Source organism: Lissotriton vulgaris, chromosome 3_1 (genome assembly GCF_964263255.1).
Source record: "Lissotriton vulgaris chromosome 3_1, aLisVul1.2, whole genome shotgun sequence".
Lineage (NCBI taxonomy): Eukaryota > Metazoa > Chordata > Amphibia > Caudata > Salamandridae > Lissotriton > Lissotriton vulgaris.
The window spans coordinates 1,029,467,500-1,029,488,284 of record NC_141689.1 but is presented as its reverse complement, the minus strand read 5'-3'; the positions used below and the strand labels follow the sequence as shown (position 1 = coordinate 1,029,488,284).

General features: G+C 48.3%; 1 protein-coding gene across 2 annotated transcripts in view; it reads left to right on the top strand.

Annotated features, from left to right (window-relative positions):
• RIC1 (RIC1 partner of RAB6A GEF complex) overlaps positions 1 to 20,785 on the top strand; it is a 979,735-nt gene that overhangs the window by 952,085 nt on the left and 6,865 nt on the right. For both annotated transcript variants that reach the window (XM_086961422.1, XM_086961421.1), the window contains exon 25: positions 4,352 to 4,540. In XM_086961422.1, the coding sequence (XP_086817548.1) occupies positions 4,352 to 4,540 (189 nt within the window). The remainder of the gene's footprint in view (positions 1 to 4,351; positions 4,541 to 20,785) is intronic.

Here is a 20,785-nt window from a genome sequence, read left to right as displayed (position 1 = left end):
AAATCTCTAGTCTTCAGTTAGGGACTCTTGAATACGCCCCCCTGTCCCATTGGCTAGCTCCATAAATGGAGGCTAGCCATTGGAACAGAGATCTGTCCGTCATTCACGGACCAGATTCGGGGGCGTTCCCGACATTTTTTCCCTCTCCGCCTCTTTCACGTCGTCATTGCGGCGGTGGTCGGTTCCTATTTTTTTTTTTTTTTTTTTGGTCGCCTTGTTTTGGTCAGTTTCGAAGTGAATTTTTTAGGTCTGGGCTGCGCGATTGTCCTCTCCGTGAGTCAGAGAGGAGTCTTCGCTGGGATGCCCCCCCTCACCCCCCTCCCCCGCCCCGCTTCCGTGTCTTTCCCGCAGCCTCCCCTCTCGCTTCCGTGTCTTTCCCGCCCCCCCCTCCCGCTTCCGTGTCTTTCCCTCGGCCTGTCCATGTGGCACTAACAGGCCCTGCTCGCACATCAAGCCAGGTAGGAATAAAAGCGCCATGACATACAGCTCGGGTATTTAATATTTCATCTGCAGACAGGAGACTTTTAAGGCTGAATATTGGTTCGCAGGCAGCGCTGCCTGAGCGCTCCCTTCAGACGAAGCGCTAGGGCGTGAGGAGAAGATGGCGGAGGTAGAAACACTCACAACTTCTAGCCTCAGTGTGCGGGTGATCTTTCCCGCAGCCCCCCTCCCGCTTCCGTGTCTTTCCCGCCCCCCTCCCGCTTCCGTGTCTTTCCCTCGGCCTGTCCATGTGGCACTAACAGGCCCTGCTCGCACATCAAGCCAGGTAGGAATAAAAGCGCCATGACACACAGCTCGGGTATTTAATATTTCATCTGCAGACAGGAGACTTTTAAGGCTGAATATTCGTTCACAGGCGGCAGGCAGCGCTGCCTGAGCGCTCCCTTCAGACGAAGCGCTAGGGCGTGAGGAGAAGATGGCGGAGGTAGAAACACTCAAAACTTTTAGCCTCAGTGTGCGGGTGTAAGCAATATTGTGCTACTTGGAGTGTGGGGGCAATACACACACCTGCTCCCCCACACAAACACACGCGCCCAAACACACAAAAACACAAACACGTGCTCACAGACACACAAAAGAAAGTGTGCACACAGACACATGCGTACAAACAAACATACATACAGGCACAAACACATACACGCTCCTTGCACACACAGACTAAAAAGTGTTCAGACACATACAAACGTGGACGCCCATACTAAACACACAATCCCACTCAACATATACCCAAAAACAAGCACGCACACACACGGAAGCACATGAACATATGCAAGGGGCACATACATGCACAAACACACACACACACACACACACACACACGTGCAAATAAACTCGGTGCATGTCATCATAAAAGTATTTGTGTATTTTTATTGAGACGTCCTAAGGCAGGCTTAAACAGAACCAGGAGTGTCACACACACACTTTAGTTTTGCAGGATTTGTACTTTTTAAGCTGAGGCAGCACTTCCGGCTGGCACATCCCCCACCCCTTCTGATCTCGCGCCTCTTGTGATGTGCTAGGCTGGCACAGGCGGCTGCACCTCTGCACAAGCAGCTGGCACCCCTTCTGAAGTGCCCATGCTCATATGCCAGCTCGCCCTGGCAAGGCGGAAGGACGGCAGCAGGTCGTACAGGCCCTCTCGCGTGTAGCATGATACCTCCATGTGTGTGGACACTGCACATACAAGAGCCAGACAGTGGCAAAGCAAGGAAGCGAGGGCCTCCGTGCAAGCAAGGAAAGTGAGCCCTGTGGCCTCTGTTGGACCAGTGAAATATGGCAACTATCGCGGTTCAAGGGGCCCCTCAGGGCTCTGGGCCCCGGTGCACTGCACCTGCCGCACCGGTGGTAGCCACACCCGAAACTAGGTCTCGTGGACAGGCCTGGCCTCCCGGGAGAGTCCGCTCCGGGTGCCAGGCCTGCGGAATGTGCCCGTCTCTGCCAGCCATCAGCATGGCAAATACACCTCGCCATCTTCGGCCAGTGGGCGCAGCCCCCCTGCAGAAACGAGCCGGTGTGGGTGGGGTGGGAGGGGGCGCAGGCCTCGACATATTGTCCTTATAATAAAGGGGGCGTCCGGTGAATAATGTCACAGTAGCTGCTAAACCCGTCATCAAACAGAGCGACATAAGAGTGCCCGATGCTGGTGATTGGCAGCGACCCGCGGCTGGGAGGGGGTCACAGCGAGGGTGGGGGCAGGCGGGGGTGGGGGGGGTCCTAAGTCGACGCTTCTTCAGTGTCTAACCAGCGTCGTCTGGGGTGGATTTTTGGGCGGGAGGGGGTACAAACTGTTGTCCTCCGTTGAACACTTTACCCCGAGGAAGGGTCCGGGGGACGCTCGCACTGTCCAGCCGGAGGCCATAGGACGATGTAGCTCCTAGAAACCAGTGTCCAGTGGAGCCCGCTCTGAGTTTCATATTGGTCAGTTAGAGTCCGGCGGCGCGCCCCGGGGTGCCAACCTGCCAAGCAGAGAGAGGGCGCCTCGACGCCCTGACCCGCACCCTCCCTGCACACAGCTGCCATCTGTGCCAGGACTCTAGAGGGCGCTGCAATCCCAGCTCACAAGGGTCTCCAGCAGAGGTGAAAATCTTTCACCCCTGTGTATCCGGTGTCACAAGAGCACCGAGGCGCCGCTCTTGATGAAAACAACAAATAAACCCATTAAAGAAAACCCCACTGTGTGGTGCTCACTGCACGGGTCGCACAGAAGCCCCCGTGCCCACCCTGCCCGAGATGCCAGCCACGGCTGCTTGGCACGAGGATGAGGGTCACTTTACACCACTGCCCGCGCATCCGTTCCCCAAAGCACCCGGGTGACCCCCCCCGCACAGAGGATCGTAACACAGGAGCAGTCCCGACCGTCGCCGAGGACCCAGCTGCATGCAACATCAGTGCGGGCTACCGTCACAAATGACACTGCTCTAGCGACCCCTTCCATTCCCTGGCCCCACATATACTTCTGAGCTGCAATTCCGCCCGCCCCGCTTCCGTGTCTTTCCCGCCGCCCCCCCTCCCGCTTCCGTGTCTTTCCCGCCCCCCCCTCCCGCTTCCGTGTCTTTCCCGATAAAAATACTGTTGCAGAAGACTGAAGTCTTCACACTTTAGTCACCAGCCACCTTGAAGTACTGCACCTACGGTACCCGCATCAGCATGCTTTTCTGTGCTATATTTAACGTCAAAGAGACCCACCGTTCGACCAACCCACCCATTGCCTTAGATTACCGCATAGTACAGGCTCATACTAGCAGAGTGGATTTCGCAGATCCCCGAAGAAGCCAAATCAGGAACACAGGAAGACAGGAGCTTGATCCGAGGTGGACCCAGTTGTGCTGGAGCGTCCAAACAACGAGTGGCTAGCACCGACACCCGGAGCACCAGGGCGAGCCCCCTCAGCAACGAGGACTGAGACGGCGGATTCGGAGGGTCCAGTGTCTCTTTGACCCCGCACGCTGGAGCACCCGGGTGACCCCCCCCCCCCCGCACAGAGGATCGTAACACAGGAGCAGTCCCGACCGTCGCCGAGGACCCAGCTGCATGCAACATCAGTGCGGGCTACCGTCACGAATGACACTGCTCTAGCGACCCCTTCCATTCCCTGGCCCCACACATACTTCTGAGCTGCAATTATAGGTCTGCTGTGCCCCCCGCTTGCACGAGGAGGTCCACACGCTGAATAACCCATGTGGTGTAGCACTCGGATTATTCAACTTTCGCGCTGCTCTTTAACATTTGTTCATTGATATGATCTTCACTCATGAGCTGGCGGTGGAGGGGCACCCAGAGCAGCGCTCCGGGATAGACTGAGGAAGGAGATCATAAAAGGGACCTAGACGGTCAAACATCGATATACAGCACAAGCCCCACCATTTTATGATTTTATCAAACTATGGAACCTAAGACCACCCAATTAGCGGTAGGGGTAACACAAAGAAAGGACCACTCACCTCAAGCCACTGCAACCCACAAAGAAAGGACAAGACACTGCAAAACACAGGCCCTATAGCACTCAGCATATCATCAGACAGAAGGAGATGTTCATACAAACGGACAAAGGACCATCCCTTGTTAGGTTTTTTTGTAGCAACAATGCCATTTATTTATAAGTAAAAAAAAAAATGTCATGAGCAATGCCAATAGCTCGAACTTTTCCAAAGGCGAAACCATTGCATTGTAAATGCTTGTTAGTAGTGCAGGCACTTCATGTGGGGATGAAATATCAAGACTGAACTATGGCAAGCCAGCCTGACATATAAAAATTATTGTTGAGGATTTTATGGGTTAGTCAGTACTAAAAATTATGTATACAATGTAAAATGTTGCCATAGCCTTATTGTACCATGTTGTCTTTATGTAGATATTTGCTGCACATATTTATGGAAGCCGGATGCCTGGAATGGTGTGTCATGATCGGCTTGATTCTCAGAGAATCCTCTGTAATTGTTCAAGTTTTGAACTTGATGCAGTCTCCTGAACTTGCTGCTGAGATGCTTCAGAACATTAAGAGTGGTTTACAAGCAGTAGAGAACTGGGCCACTACAGACTGGTAAGTGATAACAATTTAAATTCAGGACGGTTGGTAATGAAAGCATGGATTGCGTAAATCCCACACCTGCATGGCCTGGTACATTTAAAAGACCAGGGTTGGCTCCTGTTACATCAAGGGCCTCAACAGAAGTAGTCATGGATGCTAAATGGTGCAATCATTACATTCTACTGATATTTCATTGATTCATTAGGCCATCTTAAAGAATTGTTACAGTAAAGGTTCAAATGTGTGTATGAACCAGCAGGTCTGGCAAGTCAGCCCCATTTGCTACCTGCTCTTGACAAACAGACCTGGCATCCACATCTCTAGCATTGTTACTGTTTTTTTAAAGAACGTATGCTAGTTATCCTGTGTAGAAATGATTTCCTGCTTAGAGTTCTTAGCCCATTGATGTCTGACTATATGTTTTCTTTGCTACATTTTTTTACTTGAAGACTTTCAATAAAAGCAAGAAAGAAAACTTTAAGTCCTACTGAATTGTTTTCTTCCGGATTAGTGTTTTGACTGTCATTGTCAACTGTATACTGTGTGGGGTGCTGAACCACTGTGCTGTTTTTGAATATGTTTTCTTTGGCCTGTTCTTCATTTAAAATTTTATTTTCTCACATATTTCATCATTGTTGTTAGAAGCTGTCACTAGCTGATATTCTGCTTTATAGAGCTTTGCCTTTTAATAACACATGCAGAAAAGTACAGTGGCCAACGTAATGACATTTTGATTCCAGTTGAGTAAAAATATTAGCTGAATAACACAAAGTAAAATTGCAAGGATTAGGCCATTAAAATAAGCTATCAAGAAGGGTGCCAAAATAGTGAACTAGACGGACACATCTCAGTGCCGCTCTCTGTCTGCCTCACAATTCCCATATCCTAATGGTGCTGAGAAAGGAAAATACAATTTCAGACGGGCATAGCCACTTCTGAAGAAGTAAAAGAATGTCATGCCAGGTCCCTATGGTGTCTCGCGAAGTCTGAATTTAACAGATGCAGACATCTTTCTTCTCACCTTGAGCAATCTAATGAATAAATGAATGATTACGCATTTGTATCGCGCATGGCTACCCTTAGGCATCCCAGCGCATTAAGTATCTAGTCATTCCTCCAGCTCACGGAAACAAAAAGGTTTTAGCTGTTTCCTGAAAGTGAGATAGTTCGGTTCCCATTGGATGACATCGGGAAGTTGGTTCAAACATTATGCGGCATGAGGAGAGAAACGGCGGCTGCCCATCCTGGTCCTTTTAATCCTGGGGATTGTTAACAGCTTCTTGTGGTTTGATTTAAGGGTCCGTGAAATATGGTGGAGTTGAAACATGGGTTGAAGTATAGCAGGCCCAGAGTCAAAGATAGATTTGTGGACAGTACACATAGCTTTGAACCAAATCCTTTGCTGAACTGGAAGCCAGTGCAGCTGATGTAATGCGGATTTGGCCGAGCTACGTTTGGGCACCTCCATGAGCAGGCGAGCGGCACAATTTTGTACTGTTTGCAAAACTTTGATAGTTCCCAGTGGGGCACCCAGATGCACTGCGTTCGCGTGGTCAAGACATGACAAAATAAGCGATTGGACCAACAGACGCCTGGCTACAAAAGGGAGAAGAATTAAAATCTGTCTAAGTAGCCTAATTATACCATAGCAGGTAGCCGCAACCTTGCGTGCACGTACCATAAAATTAACTCTTGATTTGCTTCTTGGGAGGGGGCGGTAGCCCAAGACAGCTTGGCCACCTGTCCACCGCGTTCGACACAGTGAGTCATGACATCCTGCTGACAAGGCTGAAAACCTTTGGAGTAGAGGGAGCGGCGCTTGACTGGCTTCGTTCGTACCTGACAGATAGATGGCAGGCAGTGGCACTCCCTCCATACCAGTCTGAGTTTGCCATAGTTCCACTTGGGGTTCCACAGGGGTCTGCGATCAGTCCGATCCTCTTTAATGTATATATGGAACCCCTGATGGGCATCATCAAGGCATTAGCGTGATCAACTATGCGGATGACACGCAGCTGATGATCTCTCTTGATGGTGCCCATGCAGAATCACTTGAGCCATTCCACACCTGCATGCTAGAAATGGCAATCTGGCTAAAAAGTAACTCACTACAGTTTAACAGCGGCAAAACTGAGATAATGCAATGCAAAGTGGGAAGAATTGCCAGAAACCTGTCTGTTGACTTTTGGCCCTTGGATTCAGGTGAGCCATTGACACCAGTAAAAACGGTACGGAATCTGGGGTGTTTAGCTTTAACGACCACCTGAATCTGGAGACCAACGTCAACAAACAGGTGAGCAGCTGCTTCGCCCTAATGCGGGGCCTTCGAAAGTTGCTGCCCCTCCTCCCAGCACAGACTAGAGCAACCGTAGTCAGGAGCACTATTCTTAGTCGCCTGGACTACGGTAACGCTCTGCTACTGGAATCTCCTGCATATTTGATTTCCAGTCTCCAGAGCATCCAGGCGGCGGCAGCGAAAATGGCACTTTCTCGAGGACGACGATCCTCCACCACTCTAGCACTGGCCAAGCTACACTGGCTGCCTGTGCATCAGAGAATGCTTTTCAAATCTCTATGCACTGTTTTTAAGGCAGCCCATGGTCTGGGTCCCAAACATCTACAAAACAAATTCAAATGGTATGAGCCCACACGGACCCTCCGCTTCTCATCCACTAATCTCATTAGTATACCTACGATCAGGAAAGCTACTCACGGTGGCAGAGCCTTTAGCATAGCAGCAGCCCACCTCTGGAATAGCCTCCCTATTGCAATTAGGAAAACAAACAAACTGATGCCTTTTTGCAAAAAGGTAAAGACATGGCTCTTCCCCAAAGTCTAACTACCCCAAGAGTAATCTGCCCACTTCCCCCATTCTGCCCCATGATGCCCAGTTCTCAGTCGCACTTTCACAGCGCCAGGATGCCCGTAGGGTTGCAGTGTGCTTTAAAAATGACATAAATAAATAATAAATATATAAGATCTAAATTGTTGGGTGCCATGTGTCCTAGCATCATAATTTCGGTCTTAGAACCATTTAGCTTAAAAAATGATGTGTCCATCCATTCAAGGACCTTAGAAAGGCATGCAGAGAGGTTGGAGCCAGAGGTATCATGTCTGGAAAGGGCGACTACCAGCTGTGTGTCATCGGCTTAGGTGACCAACTCAACCCCCCAGGGAAGAACCATCTGAGCCAACGGCCTCATGTATATGTTGGGTAGTTTATGGAAAACAAGGGGACCCCATAAGTTAAACCTGGGGTTGAAGTATTTTTAAGAAAAAACAGTGGTTTTTGGTGGCCTGAAAAGGTCCTAGTATAGTAGGATATAACTATGTTACTTGAATCAATCCTGGGAGAAAGGCTTTTTTGTAGGGTAGCATATAAATGAATACTTTATTTTGTTTTTTATATAGACATATATTTCAGGTGCTCACAATGGTGACAAAGTGCTTAGAGTGACTAAGTGAAAAATTTAAATAAAACTATATACAGAATATCACAAACAAGGATATATTCCACAAAATTATTTATTTTCTTTTTATCGGATCGAAGGGCAGCTCTGTAATTACATTTGTCAACTACTGAGAAGTCCTTCCTCCACTTCCTTTCCAACTGTTTGTAAGATTGCTTAAGCAGTTTTAATTCTGGTGTGTATCATGCTTTTTTGTTAACTCCAATACGATGTCAGACTTCTGTCTTCGGGAGAATAACCTCCAAAGAAGATTCCAGCCAGTTATCAAAAGATACATTTGCCACTAAAGGATTGGTACTGATAGCTGGAATAGCCTGGCTAAGATTAGTAACCCATTCCACCAAAGGCAATTTAGACCAGATATGACTCATTCTTTTAGTGTTATAGCCGAAGCTACCAGGCCCGAAGGTGACCAATCGAAAGACAAGAGAGCATGATCTTACATAGGAACCACGATGGATTCCCTCAGACTGATATTATCGAGGTTAGTAAAGAAATGGTCCAACAAATGGCCTGCTCTATGAGTGGGGCCAGTGACGATTTGTCTCAATTGGAGCACGTCTAAACCTGCCACAAGACTTTAGGAGGCAGGGACCTCGGGTTCATCAAGATGGATGTTAAAATCTCCTAGAATAGAGAAGTTGGGGGTGGATCTTGCATGATTAATAGCGATGTTAAGAAGATCGTTACAAAAGTTGGAGTGTGCTCCTGGGGACGATATAAAAGAATCCCTGATAGCGTACATGAGTGTGAGAACTTGATAGAAAACAAACCACTCTCACAATCAACAATAATGCAGCAAGTTGTTCTACAGCAATAGGTATTCTTATAAATAATTGCGATTCCCCCACCCTGGCCTTTATCTCGGTCCTGCCTCAAGATAGCATAGTTTGGGGGTAATGCCTTGACCACATCAGGATCAGAGGAAGCATTCATCCACGTTTCTGTCAGAAAAAGAGCGTCGGGGCAGCTCTCTTCTAGGAGCATGTTTAGCTCGATAGCATGTTTGTGAAGTGGACAGCAGTTGAGTAATGCTAGGGAATAAATTGTAGTGGTGCCATTAGATGACCCGCTGGGTTCACAGGGCGAAAGAACATATTTACAACAGAGGACACATAGTTTGTGCCCATCATAAAAAATGAAATTTGAGCATTTAGGATTTCTATTTTCCCTGAGATCAAAGAGCTGGTCCCTATTATACCTCACAATTCCTTTTCATGAGGAGGTAGAGTCTAGGGTGCTGACCCATGGGCCCGTCCTGGCGCGGACGGGCGCAAACGGGCTCTGCTTTAGCGCTCCTTCGGCGCGATGACGGCGCGTTCGCTGCACGGAGGCATAACCGTCTTTATTATAGTAAGTCAGGTCGCATCCCAACCACGAGCCCTCTACCCTGATTCCCTCCAGGATGGCCGCTTGATAGTCCGGCAGCCGCCGAGGCGTGTGAGCACTCAGCACCTACTCGGCTGAGTGATAGTGGGTATGGGGTAAGTCCGATTTAAAAGTACTAGCAAAATGCCACAGCGTGAAAGTATTTACAACAATAACAAAATGCCACAAAGTGAAAATTAAAAATGAGCAGAACGCGCAGCAACTCTTAACTCCCGGCTTCCGCCTCAGGAGTGACTAAGCATCTAAGAAGATGACTGTAGCACCCATGTGAAGGCAGCCACTGAGACTCAGAAAAAAAGAATACTCTGCTGCCACCAGGCAGTGAAAACAGGAAGCATTGCAGGCAAATGTGAGCAGTCCTGGAAGAGACTTTTATATTAAGTGAGAAGCAGCAAGGGGCCGATGCGGTAGCATAGAGACAATCACTATTTTGGGGGTAGAGACAGCACCCCACACTCGCAACAAGACCACACAGATTAATCTTATCCAGGTCCTGCGCACTGCACCGTGCGAGAGGGCGACTGATGGTTATGGAAACTGGGGGTACACAGGGATCAGTTGCAGGATTACCTCCTCAGCAGGGGACTGGGAGGGAGACCAAGAGACGCCCTGATGTCCTTACAACTTCCTGGTAGAGTGTATCGGGCTGGGACCAGTCCTGCATAGGCTTCTTGTGCTTCCGCTTTCAGTGACAGTGGTCTGGTGCTTCTTGACCTTTTGTCCTCCTGCATTCTGCTTGTTGGTTATGCCAGCTGGCATATGCGTGCTCTGCAGTGGAACCTGAAGTCTCAGTGGGTCCAGCACCATAGAAACCTGTTGGATTCCATCTATGTTTCCGGCATGATTGCAAAGACGTGCTCAATTGCAAGCCGATGAACAACAGACCCCTCTCCCTACCCATCCAGAGGTGACAGTGCTGACTGAATCATGTACTGGGATTAGGAGGTCAACTAGGAGTGGTGGCAGTCCGAGGTCTAAGACCTCCAACAGAGATCTATCTACACACCAACCTGTTAGAGTTGAAGGCCATTCGCCTGGCACAGAAAGCCTGGATGATTGTCCATCAAAGGGAGGCTAGTTCAGGTTCTCTCAGACAACACCATTACTATGTGGTACTGCAACTAGCAGGGATGGGTGGGGTCCTGGGTCTTGTGTTAAGAGAAACTTCGTCTCTGGGGCTGGCTGGAGCGTCAGGGTATTTCCCAGGCTGTGAACCACGTGGCAGGATCTTTGAACACCTTGATGGACTAACTTCACCAGCGGTGCCTGGTGAATAACCAATGGTGTTTACATCCTGTTGTGCCACAGGACTTCTATCAGCATTGAGGAGTACCCTGGCTAAATAATTTTGCCACCATCGAGAACACTCCATGTCAAACAAGGCTCTCTCTCTGAAATGAATTCCAGGTATAGTGGAGCATGGAACTCATGTACACATTTCTGAGACTGCCTCTCCTGAATTCTGAAGAAGATCTGGAACGACAGGGCCTAAGTTATACTTGTAGCTAAATATTGGGTAACTTGAGTGTAAACACTCTGAACATCTTGGCATAGGCATCTGCCCACCGATCATGTTACAAGTTCAGGAGGATCTCCTATCGCAACAGCAAGGCACGGTCTTGGACCCGAACCTGTGTAGTCTGCACCCTTTTGTATTGACATTGAGTGTCATCAGTTGACAGCGTTTGATCTTCCTCCCGAAGTTATGGATGTCAACCTTTCAGCCAGGCATCACTCTACAAAGTTTGTCTACGCTGAGCGCTCGGACAAGTTTGTGGCAAGCTGTGCCACCTGTAATACAACACTCTACAGGCCAAACTGTCAGTTGTTTTGTTTGTTTCATCTTTGGCACAGCAAGGACTTACAGTGGGCACCAGAAAACGTTATTTGTTTCCCATTCGGCATTTTTGTGTTTGTGGGACCAGTAGTCCTTGTTCAAATCAGCTGTTATGATGTGGACTTTAAAAGGTTTGACACCTATGTTTCTCCCCAAGCCTTTCGTGATGCCACAGTGAGATCTCCATTTGATTTCCTGATGCTGAAAACTGTATTGCTAGTTGCGATAACTTAAGTTCATTGTGTGAGTACACTCCGGGCTTTCCAGCACAGCCATCTTGCACCACCTTTTTCAAGGTAAAGTGGTTTTGGGGATCAGGGCAGCCTTTTTTCTAAAGATCATAATGACTTTTCACGTCATGCAGTCGACACCTTCCAACTTTCTTTGCTACGCTTCATCCTCCAGAAGAGGAGGAGAAACTTAATTGACTTTACCCCAAAAGAGCATTCAGCTTTTGCATCCATCACACCAAAACCCATCAGGCAGATTATCAGCTTTTGTGGGGGTCTCTAGAGCAAAGAAAGGCAAGGCAGTAAACAACTTCCAGAAGGACTAAGGGCCCATTGCAGCAGGGCCAAGTCTGCTACTACTGCAGTTAATGGTTTACATTCTGATTTTTCATTATTAAGTTTGTACCCTGATAATTCGGAGTATTCCGCTATTATGGACATCAGAGCCTTTATCGAGGGCTTTGGTTGCTCTGTTATTATCAAGATGTCATCAGCGTAAGCGGCCAGTTTTACCACGGAACCCTTGATATCAACCCCTTTTATGGTGTCATTTAGGGTTATGTCTTGTATGAGGGGTTCGAGGGCCACAAGGAAGAGTGGCAGCGAGAGTGGGCATCCTTGTCTGGTTCCTTGCTGGAGTCTGAAGGGTTCCGAGAGTGGACCGTTTACCGTGATGCAGGCTGAAGGGGTCTTGAACAGGGCCATGGTCATCCGAATATAATCCCCCCCTAGGTCAAAGGCATGCATGCATTGCTCTAGGAAAGCCCAGGAGACCTTATCGAAGGCCTTCTCTGCATCCAGTGTAATAGCTACTGCCGGTTCTGGGTTCGTGGAGATTTGTTCTAGTATATGGCAGAGAAGCCGTGTATTGTCGCTAGACATAAGATTTCGCATGAATCCGACTTGGGCGTTACATATTAATTTGGGTAGGACCGTGTTTAGTCTGACCGCCAGGATTTTGACGTATATTTTGCAGTCCACATTGATGAGGGATATTGGTCTGTAATTTTTTGGTAATTGGTGGTCTTTGCACTCCTTTGTGATGACTATTATAGTCGCCTCTGTCATTGATTGTGGTACTTACCCTGTAGATGCAGCCTGGTTGAAGACTCTTTTCTTGGTTGGGGTTTGGGGTTAGTTGAGTTAGAAAGGTCTTATAGAAATCGGCAGTGTAACCGTCTGACCCAGGTGCCTTATTTTTTTGTAGTGACTTGATTAAGTATTCGATTTTCGCGCAATTGATTTCCTGACCTAGCCTTGCGGTGTCTGCTTAGTCTAACTTTGAGAGCCCTTATCTGTCTAGGTATCTAGTGCATTCTTCTCGGTTAAGTGTCTGCTCTGACTTGTATAGTTCTGAGTAAACTCCTGAAATGTACTGAGGATTTCTTTGTGTCTTGTGTGTATTTTATTGTTAGTCTGTGATTGTTGTGATCAATACTTGGTTGCGTTTGTGTTTCAAGTATGATGCCAGTCGTTTACCAGCTCTGTTGGCTTCACACAGGTTAAGTGCTTTGCATTTGCTGAACCGCAGTCCTGTCCTTTCGATCAAGATTTTATTGTACTCTTACTTATGCTGTGTTAGTTTGCAGTGGCGGTTACTGCATGGGGGTGTTTGGGCACCGCCCCCCCTGCTTTCTCGCCGTGCGAGAAGAAGGCAGAAACAAATGGTAGTTATTTATTTATAACTACCATTTGTTTCTGCCTGCCCTTCTCGCACGGCGAGAAAGCAGTCAGCAGAACAGAACTTCCTTGTTCCTCGAGCCTCAGGGCAGGGGGGAGTGGCTTGCCCACTGTTGTTAATACGGACTGTTTGGACAGCCTGAGAGGCTGTCCAAACAGACAGTATTAGTATGTCCCATCCGCCATCTTGATAGAGCGACTGGGGAGGGGGGTCGACACAGTCCAAAACAGTTCCCGGTACCAATTGAAAGGATCTGAAGTGGGGACAGCATGTAAATGTTTCGACAATTGCAAAACCGGGGATTCCAACGGATTAATTGAGTCACCAAGCACAGTACTTTCGGGTAGCTCTACTGCGATAGGGGCAAATACAGCTTCCAGCGCCGGGTCTAAGTACGCCACCGGGGCGTCAATCGAAAGGCGGGCTGGCCGCCGGGTCCTGGGCGTCAAGTCAGGATCCGGTCTCAATTCTTTAATTCCATCCGCCGCCAACAACAGGCTGCAGGTCTGGGCTTTAACAGTCTCCTGAAGTGCCACAAGGGCCTCCAGCACCGTCCGCAATGACGAGCCACTTTGAGCCTGCTCCGTCAGCCTCCATTTTTCTTCAGGCATGGTGTTCCCCACAGGAGAGGCGCCTTCTCCGGGGGAAGATGAGGCGGAGCAGGAATGAGCCATGAGGGACAGACTGGTAGCGTGCAGTAGCGCGTAGTGAGATTCCAACCCAAGGGGCATCGGCGATATGAATGCCGGACCCCCGGTCCGGGATCCCCGCAACACAGCGCCGTGCGTCACTCGTCACCTCACCTCCTATAGAACACCAGGCAGCAGATGGTAGCAGAGCAATCCCAAAATTCCGAATGTTCCAGAGACCGGACCCAACCGCATTCAACAGTCCGTTGTTGTTCAACTCGGACCCAGCTAGGCCAGCACTCGAGACCCCGGCTTCTCGGCTGGGTTAGGCCTCAAGTCAGTCCTCGACGTTACTCCGCTCCACGATGTCAGAGAAACTCCGGGATCACATCATCGGAGTGCAAATCGGGTCACACACACGGATCCGGGGCAGGAGATCAGGATAGATGACAGGATAGTAAAGCGTAGGACGGAGGTCAGCGGAGCCGGGAGACTATGCGGCCATCTTGGTTGGTGTCGTAGCTCCTCCCCCCCACTCGCTTCTTTTTGTCTGCTGGTGAGCATTCAAGCTGCGCTTCCAGTTTGCTCTGTGTAGTTTGGCATCTTCCTAGTCTAAATTGGTTTCCTGTAGGAGTATTAAGTTGCCTTTGGACTTTGCTAGGTAATCAACTATCTTCCTGCGTTTAATGGGGTGGTTTAGGCCCTTGACGGATACTATATTGAGGTCTGCTGACAGGGTGAGAGCTTTGTTATTAGCCATCTGGTGCGTTGTGGTGCGATTGTTCAGTGTGCCCAAAACTCAAGGCTATAGGCCCCCCCTCCAAAATGCAGTGATTTGCATGGTTTGATAGTTGACTCACTTTTGCTCTTCTTACGTTGTTGCTGATGTAGCCTCATTTCTCTGTCAGCCATGTTGCCTGTCCTGCCTTGCTTGTTTACTTTATCTTCCTTGTTCTTTTGGCTCTACAGTGTGTTCTTTTATTAGGATCTCCTCTGTCCTCGCTCCTCTCCCTCTCTGGGAGAGAGTCTGGACGATAATTCTTGTGGCTTTGTTTCCGCAAGCTTCCGTAGTGGCCTTATATCTTTGCTCAGCTTGTACTATTATTGTTTCCTTCACGCTTTGCCAGGACCTCTCTACCCCCTCTGTAGGTGGTGTGGTGCTTGACTCAATCAATCAATTAATCAGATTACTTGTAGAGCGTGCTACTTACCCGTGAGGGTCTCAAGGCGCTGATGGGAGGGGGTGCTGCTCGAAGAGCCAGGTCTTGAGGAGTATTCTGAAGGCGAGTAGGTCTTGGGTCTGCCGTATGTGGGTAGGAAGGGTGTTCCAGGTCTTGGCGGCGAGGTAGGAGAAGGATCTGCCGCCGGAGGTCGTTCGTTGGATGTGGGGGACAGCGGCGAGGGTGAGGCTGGCGGAGAGTCTGCTGTTAAGGTATGCTGGTCCGGCGTTGTGAAGTGCTTTGTGTGCTTGAGTGAGGAGCTTGAAGGTGATCCTCTTGTCGACGAGGAGCCAGTGTAGGTCTCTCAAGTGGGGGGTGATGTGGCTGCGGCGGGGGACGTTGACGTTCAGTCGGGCGGAGTCGATTCGGATGTGTTGTAGTCGTCGTAGGGGTTTGGCTGGGATTCCTGCGTAGAATGCATTGCTGTAGTCCAGTCTGCTGCTGACGAGGGCCTGAGTCACCGTTCTTCTTGTTTCGGTCGGGATCCACTTGTATATCCTGCAGAGAATGTTGTAGCAGGAGGAGGAGACGGCGCTGACCTGCTTAGCCATGGAGAGGGAGGAGTCGAGGATGAATCCTAGGTTGTGTTTATGATCGGTGGGTGTTGGTGCTATTCCCAGTGTGGTCGGCCACCAGGAGTCATCCCAGGCTGAGGGGGTGGGTCCGAGGATGAGTACCTCCGTCTTGTCCGAGTTCAGCTTCAGACGGCTGCACCTCATCCAGTCGGCGACGGCCTTCATTCCCTCATGGAGGTTGGTTTTGGGGGTGTGAGGGTCCTTGGTGAGAGAGAGGATGAGCTGGGTGTCGTTGGCTTAGGAGATGATGTTGAGGTCGTGCTGGTGGGCCACTTGTGCGAGGGGGGCCATGTAGAGGTTGGCTTCAGATCGGAAGGGTGGGAGGCGGACGCTCTGGGTTCTGCTGGAGAGGAAGGACGTGGTCCAGTCAAGGGCCTTCTCTAGGAGGCGTGTCTTTAGAGTGCGATGGTAGACCGTGTCGAAGGCAGCCAACAGGTCCAGGAGGATGAGGTCTGATGTTTCGCCGTTGTCTAGTTGGCGCCTGATGTCGTCTGTGACGGCAAAGAGGACTGTCTCGGTGCTGTGGTTTCATCTGAATCCGGAATGGGATGGGTCCAAGATGGTGTTGTCTTCCAGGTGGCGGACCAGTTGCCTGTTGACGATTTTCTTGATGACCTTTGCCGGGAACGGGAGCAGGGAGATGGGCCTGAAGTTCTTGAGGTCCTTGGGGTTAGCCTGGGCTTCTTGAGGAGGGCGTTAATTTTGGCGTGCTTCCAGCTTTCCGAGAATGTCGCTGTTTCAAAGGAGATGTTGATGAACTTCCGTAGTTGGGGTGCGATGGCTGCGTCTGCTTTGTTGAATACGTGGTGTGGGCCAGGGTCTGACGGAGATCCTCAGTGGATGGAGTTCATGACCTTGCGTGTCTCGTCGTCGTTGGACCAGGAGGTCAGGCGGATGGGGCTGGTGGTGTTCGCAGTGGAGGTGGAGTCTGGCGTAGTTGGGGCGGTCGTGGTATTGAAGCTGTCGTGGATGTCGGCGATCTTGCGGTGGAAGAAGATGGCTAGTGAGTCGCACAGTTCATGTGAGGGCTGGATGCCGATGACTAGTTCCTTCGCTTTTGGTTGCCCGCTGTGCTGTGTGGCACGCAGTCTTTAGCACTGTCTGGCTTGGGGTGCTGTGTAGGTAGCTGTGTGTGTGCGCGCTTTCAGTCTTGTGGCCCTGAGGCTGTCTCTCCTGATGGGCTTATTGCTGGTTTTCACCCCAATCTTCTTCTATTGTGTCTTGCCTCCCCTGGCCGCTGAGTGCTGCCTGCTTGTTTCCCGCACATCCGCTCGATATGCATCCGTTTCAGCTCCCCTCTAGCTTTGTTGCATTGGGTGCGGCCCTAGATCGCCCTCGCTAGTGCTCTGTGTGTAAGCTTCTCACTTTTGGGTTTTGTTTCGTCTTTGGGGTTCAGTCTGCCTTGCATTGACTATTTTTGTTGTTTCCCTTATTTCAGGTGGCTTCCTTAAGCAACAACCATTCTTTATTTTGCCCCCACACTCGCTCATTGCCCTTTCTGTGCGCTCCCCCCTTTTCCGATGTTGTGTCTTTTGGAAGGATGCGTGTGTTATTTTTCAGCGTTAGCTCATCTGGGCTCAGGAAGGTTCCCATCTTGGTGGCACCATCTTGTCTTCACTTCCCTCCTCACACCGCTCCGCTTCACGCCTTAGTGCGGGTTTCATCCTGTTAGCGGTGTCTAGTGGTGTCCATCTCCTCAGAGGTGTGCTGGGCCTTAGGGCGCTACGTCCCGATTGTCCAGTGGGCACAATGGTATTGTGGGTCTAGTCGCCCTTTTTATCGTTGGCAACGTATGTCTGTGCACGCTCTAGTGAGTGGGTGGGGCGGCCGCCCTCGTTTTGGTTTCACTTTCTCTGGCGTTAGTGCGATTTAGCTCGTAGCGAGCCCGTTTTTCAACAATTCAATAAGCAGTCCTGGGTGCCTCTTTAACTTCTAAGCTTTTATTTGGCCGCCGGCACTCACCCCGCTCCCATCGGCAGTCTTTCCGCGCTGGGCATGCACTACACTGCGCTTCGCAGGGTTGCTGGCTCGTGCTCCCCTCGTCATGTTCAGTCTCCCCACCTCCTAACCTGTTGTCAGGTACTGTGGGGCTTGTGGGTCACTGTTGTCCGTGCCAGCAGCACGACCTAGTAGCGAGGTTCCATTCCATATAGCACGACTTTCCTTTTGGTCAGTTTCGCTTTTCCTGGTCGCCATCTTGTTTCGGCTCGTTCTTAGTGAACCGCGCTCCTTAAAGCACTTTTTCTTCTTTACTGAGTGCCTCTAACATCTAGGGATAATAGTATCGCCTGGCGCTGGTGTTCCGACATCCGAATCTTCCTTCCGACGGGTTATGACTACGATTTTTAACGGAGTATTTTGGCTTTGTTTTCTCGGTTATGGCCTCATGCATAAGCGACCACAACCCACTGACACTGTATCTTAATTTATTTTTTACCCAAGGATGCTCACAGAATTCCTCTACACAAAATTAAATATTCTAAAAATAAAGGTGTAAGTGTTAGATGGACAAAGATAGATAAGGAAGCCTTTCACAGAGATCTATTCACACACAATCAGACGGAAAATCAGATCTTGCAAGAGGACTCCAAACCATGCAATATAATCCAAGCTTTTACCTCCCTCAAAAAGTATATGGCAGATAAACTGACTAAAAGAGCTAGAAAAAATCGTATTAGCCCAAGATGTTTGATAGTACCTGTTCTAACCCCCACAAGCTTTTAAAGCTTGCTTGAACAAATGTCCAAGTGACAAATTGGGAGAAACCATGGCTTGAAAATCCTATAAAGAAGCAGTTTTAAAAAGAAAGACAGAAATAATGGTAAAGCCTTGGGAAGAGTTAAGAGCTGTCAATGAGCTAAAACTCTCGATCCTTCTGGCAAATAGTAAACTCTCAGACTCTCCTTGGCGAGACTCTTTCTAAAGTCAAGTGTTGTTTCAAGCAGTTCTTGGGTGACCCACTTCTCAAATATATTTGGTCCAATGGTACAGACCCTTACACAAGGCACTGATGCCATAGCTATCTGCGATTCCATTGCTAGTCTGGAATTGAGTAGATCCATCAAGGTTGCTGATGTTATTTAAGCAATAGATAAAGCTCCAGCACTTGATAGGATTCCTTCAGACATTTTAAAATCTTTTCTACATTTCTGGGCACCTCTTGTAACTAATGTCCTAAAAAGTGTAATCACTGGCCCCTTGGTCAAAACATGGGAAGATGCTATCATCATTTCTATATTTAATAAAAGTCAGCCCCATTGTTATCGGCCAATTTTACTCTTGGAGAGTACGGTTAAGATCTTAGGGAGGGTTTTATTGGGCAAATTAGAGGGCTGGACATGATAGACTCAGGGGCGACCAGATTTACAGTTTGGGTTTTGCCCAGGCTTGGGAACAGTAGAATTTGTTTTTTCATAGTCCAAAAATACACAAAGGCCAAAAGAGGCTGTGTCTATCTTACCTTTATGGATTTGACATGTGCCTTTGATACAGTGGACCATTCAAGATTATGGGCAATAATGTCAGAATTGGGCAAGGATGGCACAATTATTTCTCTGCTTCCCAGGCTTCATGCACACACCAAGGCCAGAGTATGCTTTAGTATGAACGGGCATCTCTCTGAAGGTTTTCCATTAGTAACTGGGGTTAGACAGGGTTGTGTCCTGGCACCATTTATTTTTTTTATCTATATTAAGTCATTGGCGGATCATCTCATAAGGCATGGTAAAGCTATACCTTAGATCAACTTACGAAAAATTTCTGTTTTACATCACACAGATAATGTTGTTCCTATTACCCGAGCAACACATGGCCTTCAAGTCTTAACAGATGCTTAAGGTTTAAAAACTAACCATACCAAGTCATGTTATGAAGGCCCAAAATTGTCAAAGACTAGGAAGTTGGCACTTGGGGGTGAAGAAATGTAAAAAATTACAGAATATTAGAGTACTGCAATTTCAAAGGGCAATTGATAGAGTTTTTAGATTTTCAAAAATGCTTGGACACAAACCAATAAGTGCAATTTTTGCATTTTAAAAAGCAAATGTGTACCAGTTGCAACATTTGGTGTGGGCATCCGGGGGCATGCAATTTGTCAAGCCCTACAGACGGTACAAAATAGGTTTGTAAGAAGATTATTGGCAACTCAACCTCAGCGTCATTTTACCATGATGAGGTAGATTTAAACTGTTTAGGAGATTACATCAAATTACAACCCCTTTCATTGTGGCAGCCAATTTGGAAAAATCCAGATGCCAAATTGCGTAGATCTATCCTGTTAAATTGTATGAATTTGGATAATTATTTAGATATCCCTTGGCTCAAATATGTTCAAACGAATTTTGATAGTCTGGGTACTCCAGCATTTTATCAAACCCAGCTATTTTATCTAGCGCTACCTCAACCTAAATAAAATAACTCTTTCTCCAACATAGGCAGAGGTACGATTAGGAAACAGTTGCGAGGAGAGAGGAGTTATTTCTAGCCAGCACGCGCATCACGTTATTTGCAGCTAACTGTGAGCAAGAGACACTTTTTTTGACAAGATTCTGACTCAAAATTGTACATTTTTTGGTAGCCTTTCCTACCAAAGGCGTTTTGGTTTCCAACCCTCCCCTCTGTCACTGTTAAGTTCCAGCTGAACAAAGCACTATGCACTTTCTTATTTTTTCCACTTTATTCCCAACAAAGAAGGCAGCTCCTGTGCCCAGTATTGCGCGCACTGGGCTCCAGATTTCATGCAGTTACCTTCTCCTATTTGCAGGGTCTGGGAAATAAAAGCGGGATCTAGGCTGTCTTGAACTATATTTTAAGCTCCCTAAGATCAAGATCAAAATACTAAAATTTCTTTCTATACAGTTGCTTTTTCATTCATTGGATGGATACCAGTGATTTTATTTAAGGATTTTATAAATCTGTACTTTTATCAAAGTATTTTTATGAGATTTAAGTGTGTATTATTATTTAATGTATATATTTTTTCTGAGATGTGACTTTTATGGCTCAATTGAGCCAAATAAAGTATTTTGATTGATTGTGGACATCAATGGTTGGATGATCTCAAAAATTGTATGCAAGGAGGAGCTACGCGGGCGTCTACGATGGTCGCGTAAGCAGAGGGCTCCCGGGACCCGCGCCGCCCTCTCGCGACTATCCTCATAATATCCTGATTATTATTATGGGCTTTTGAAGATCTACTCTTGCTGACTCTACTATCCTTTCAAAAAT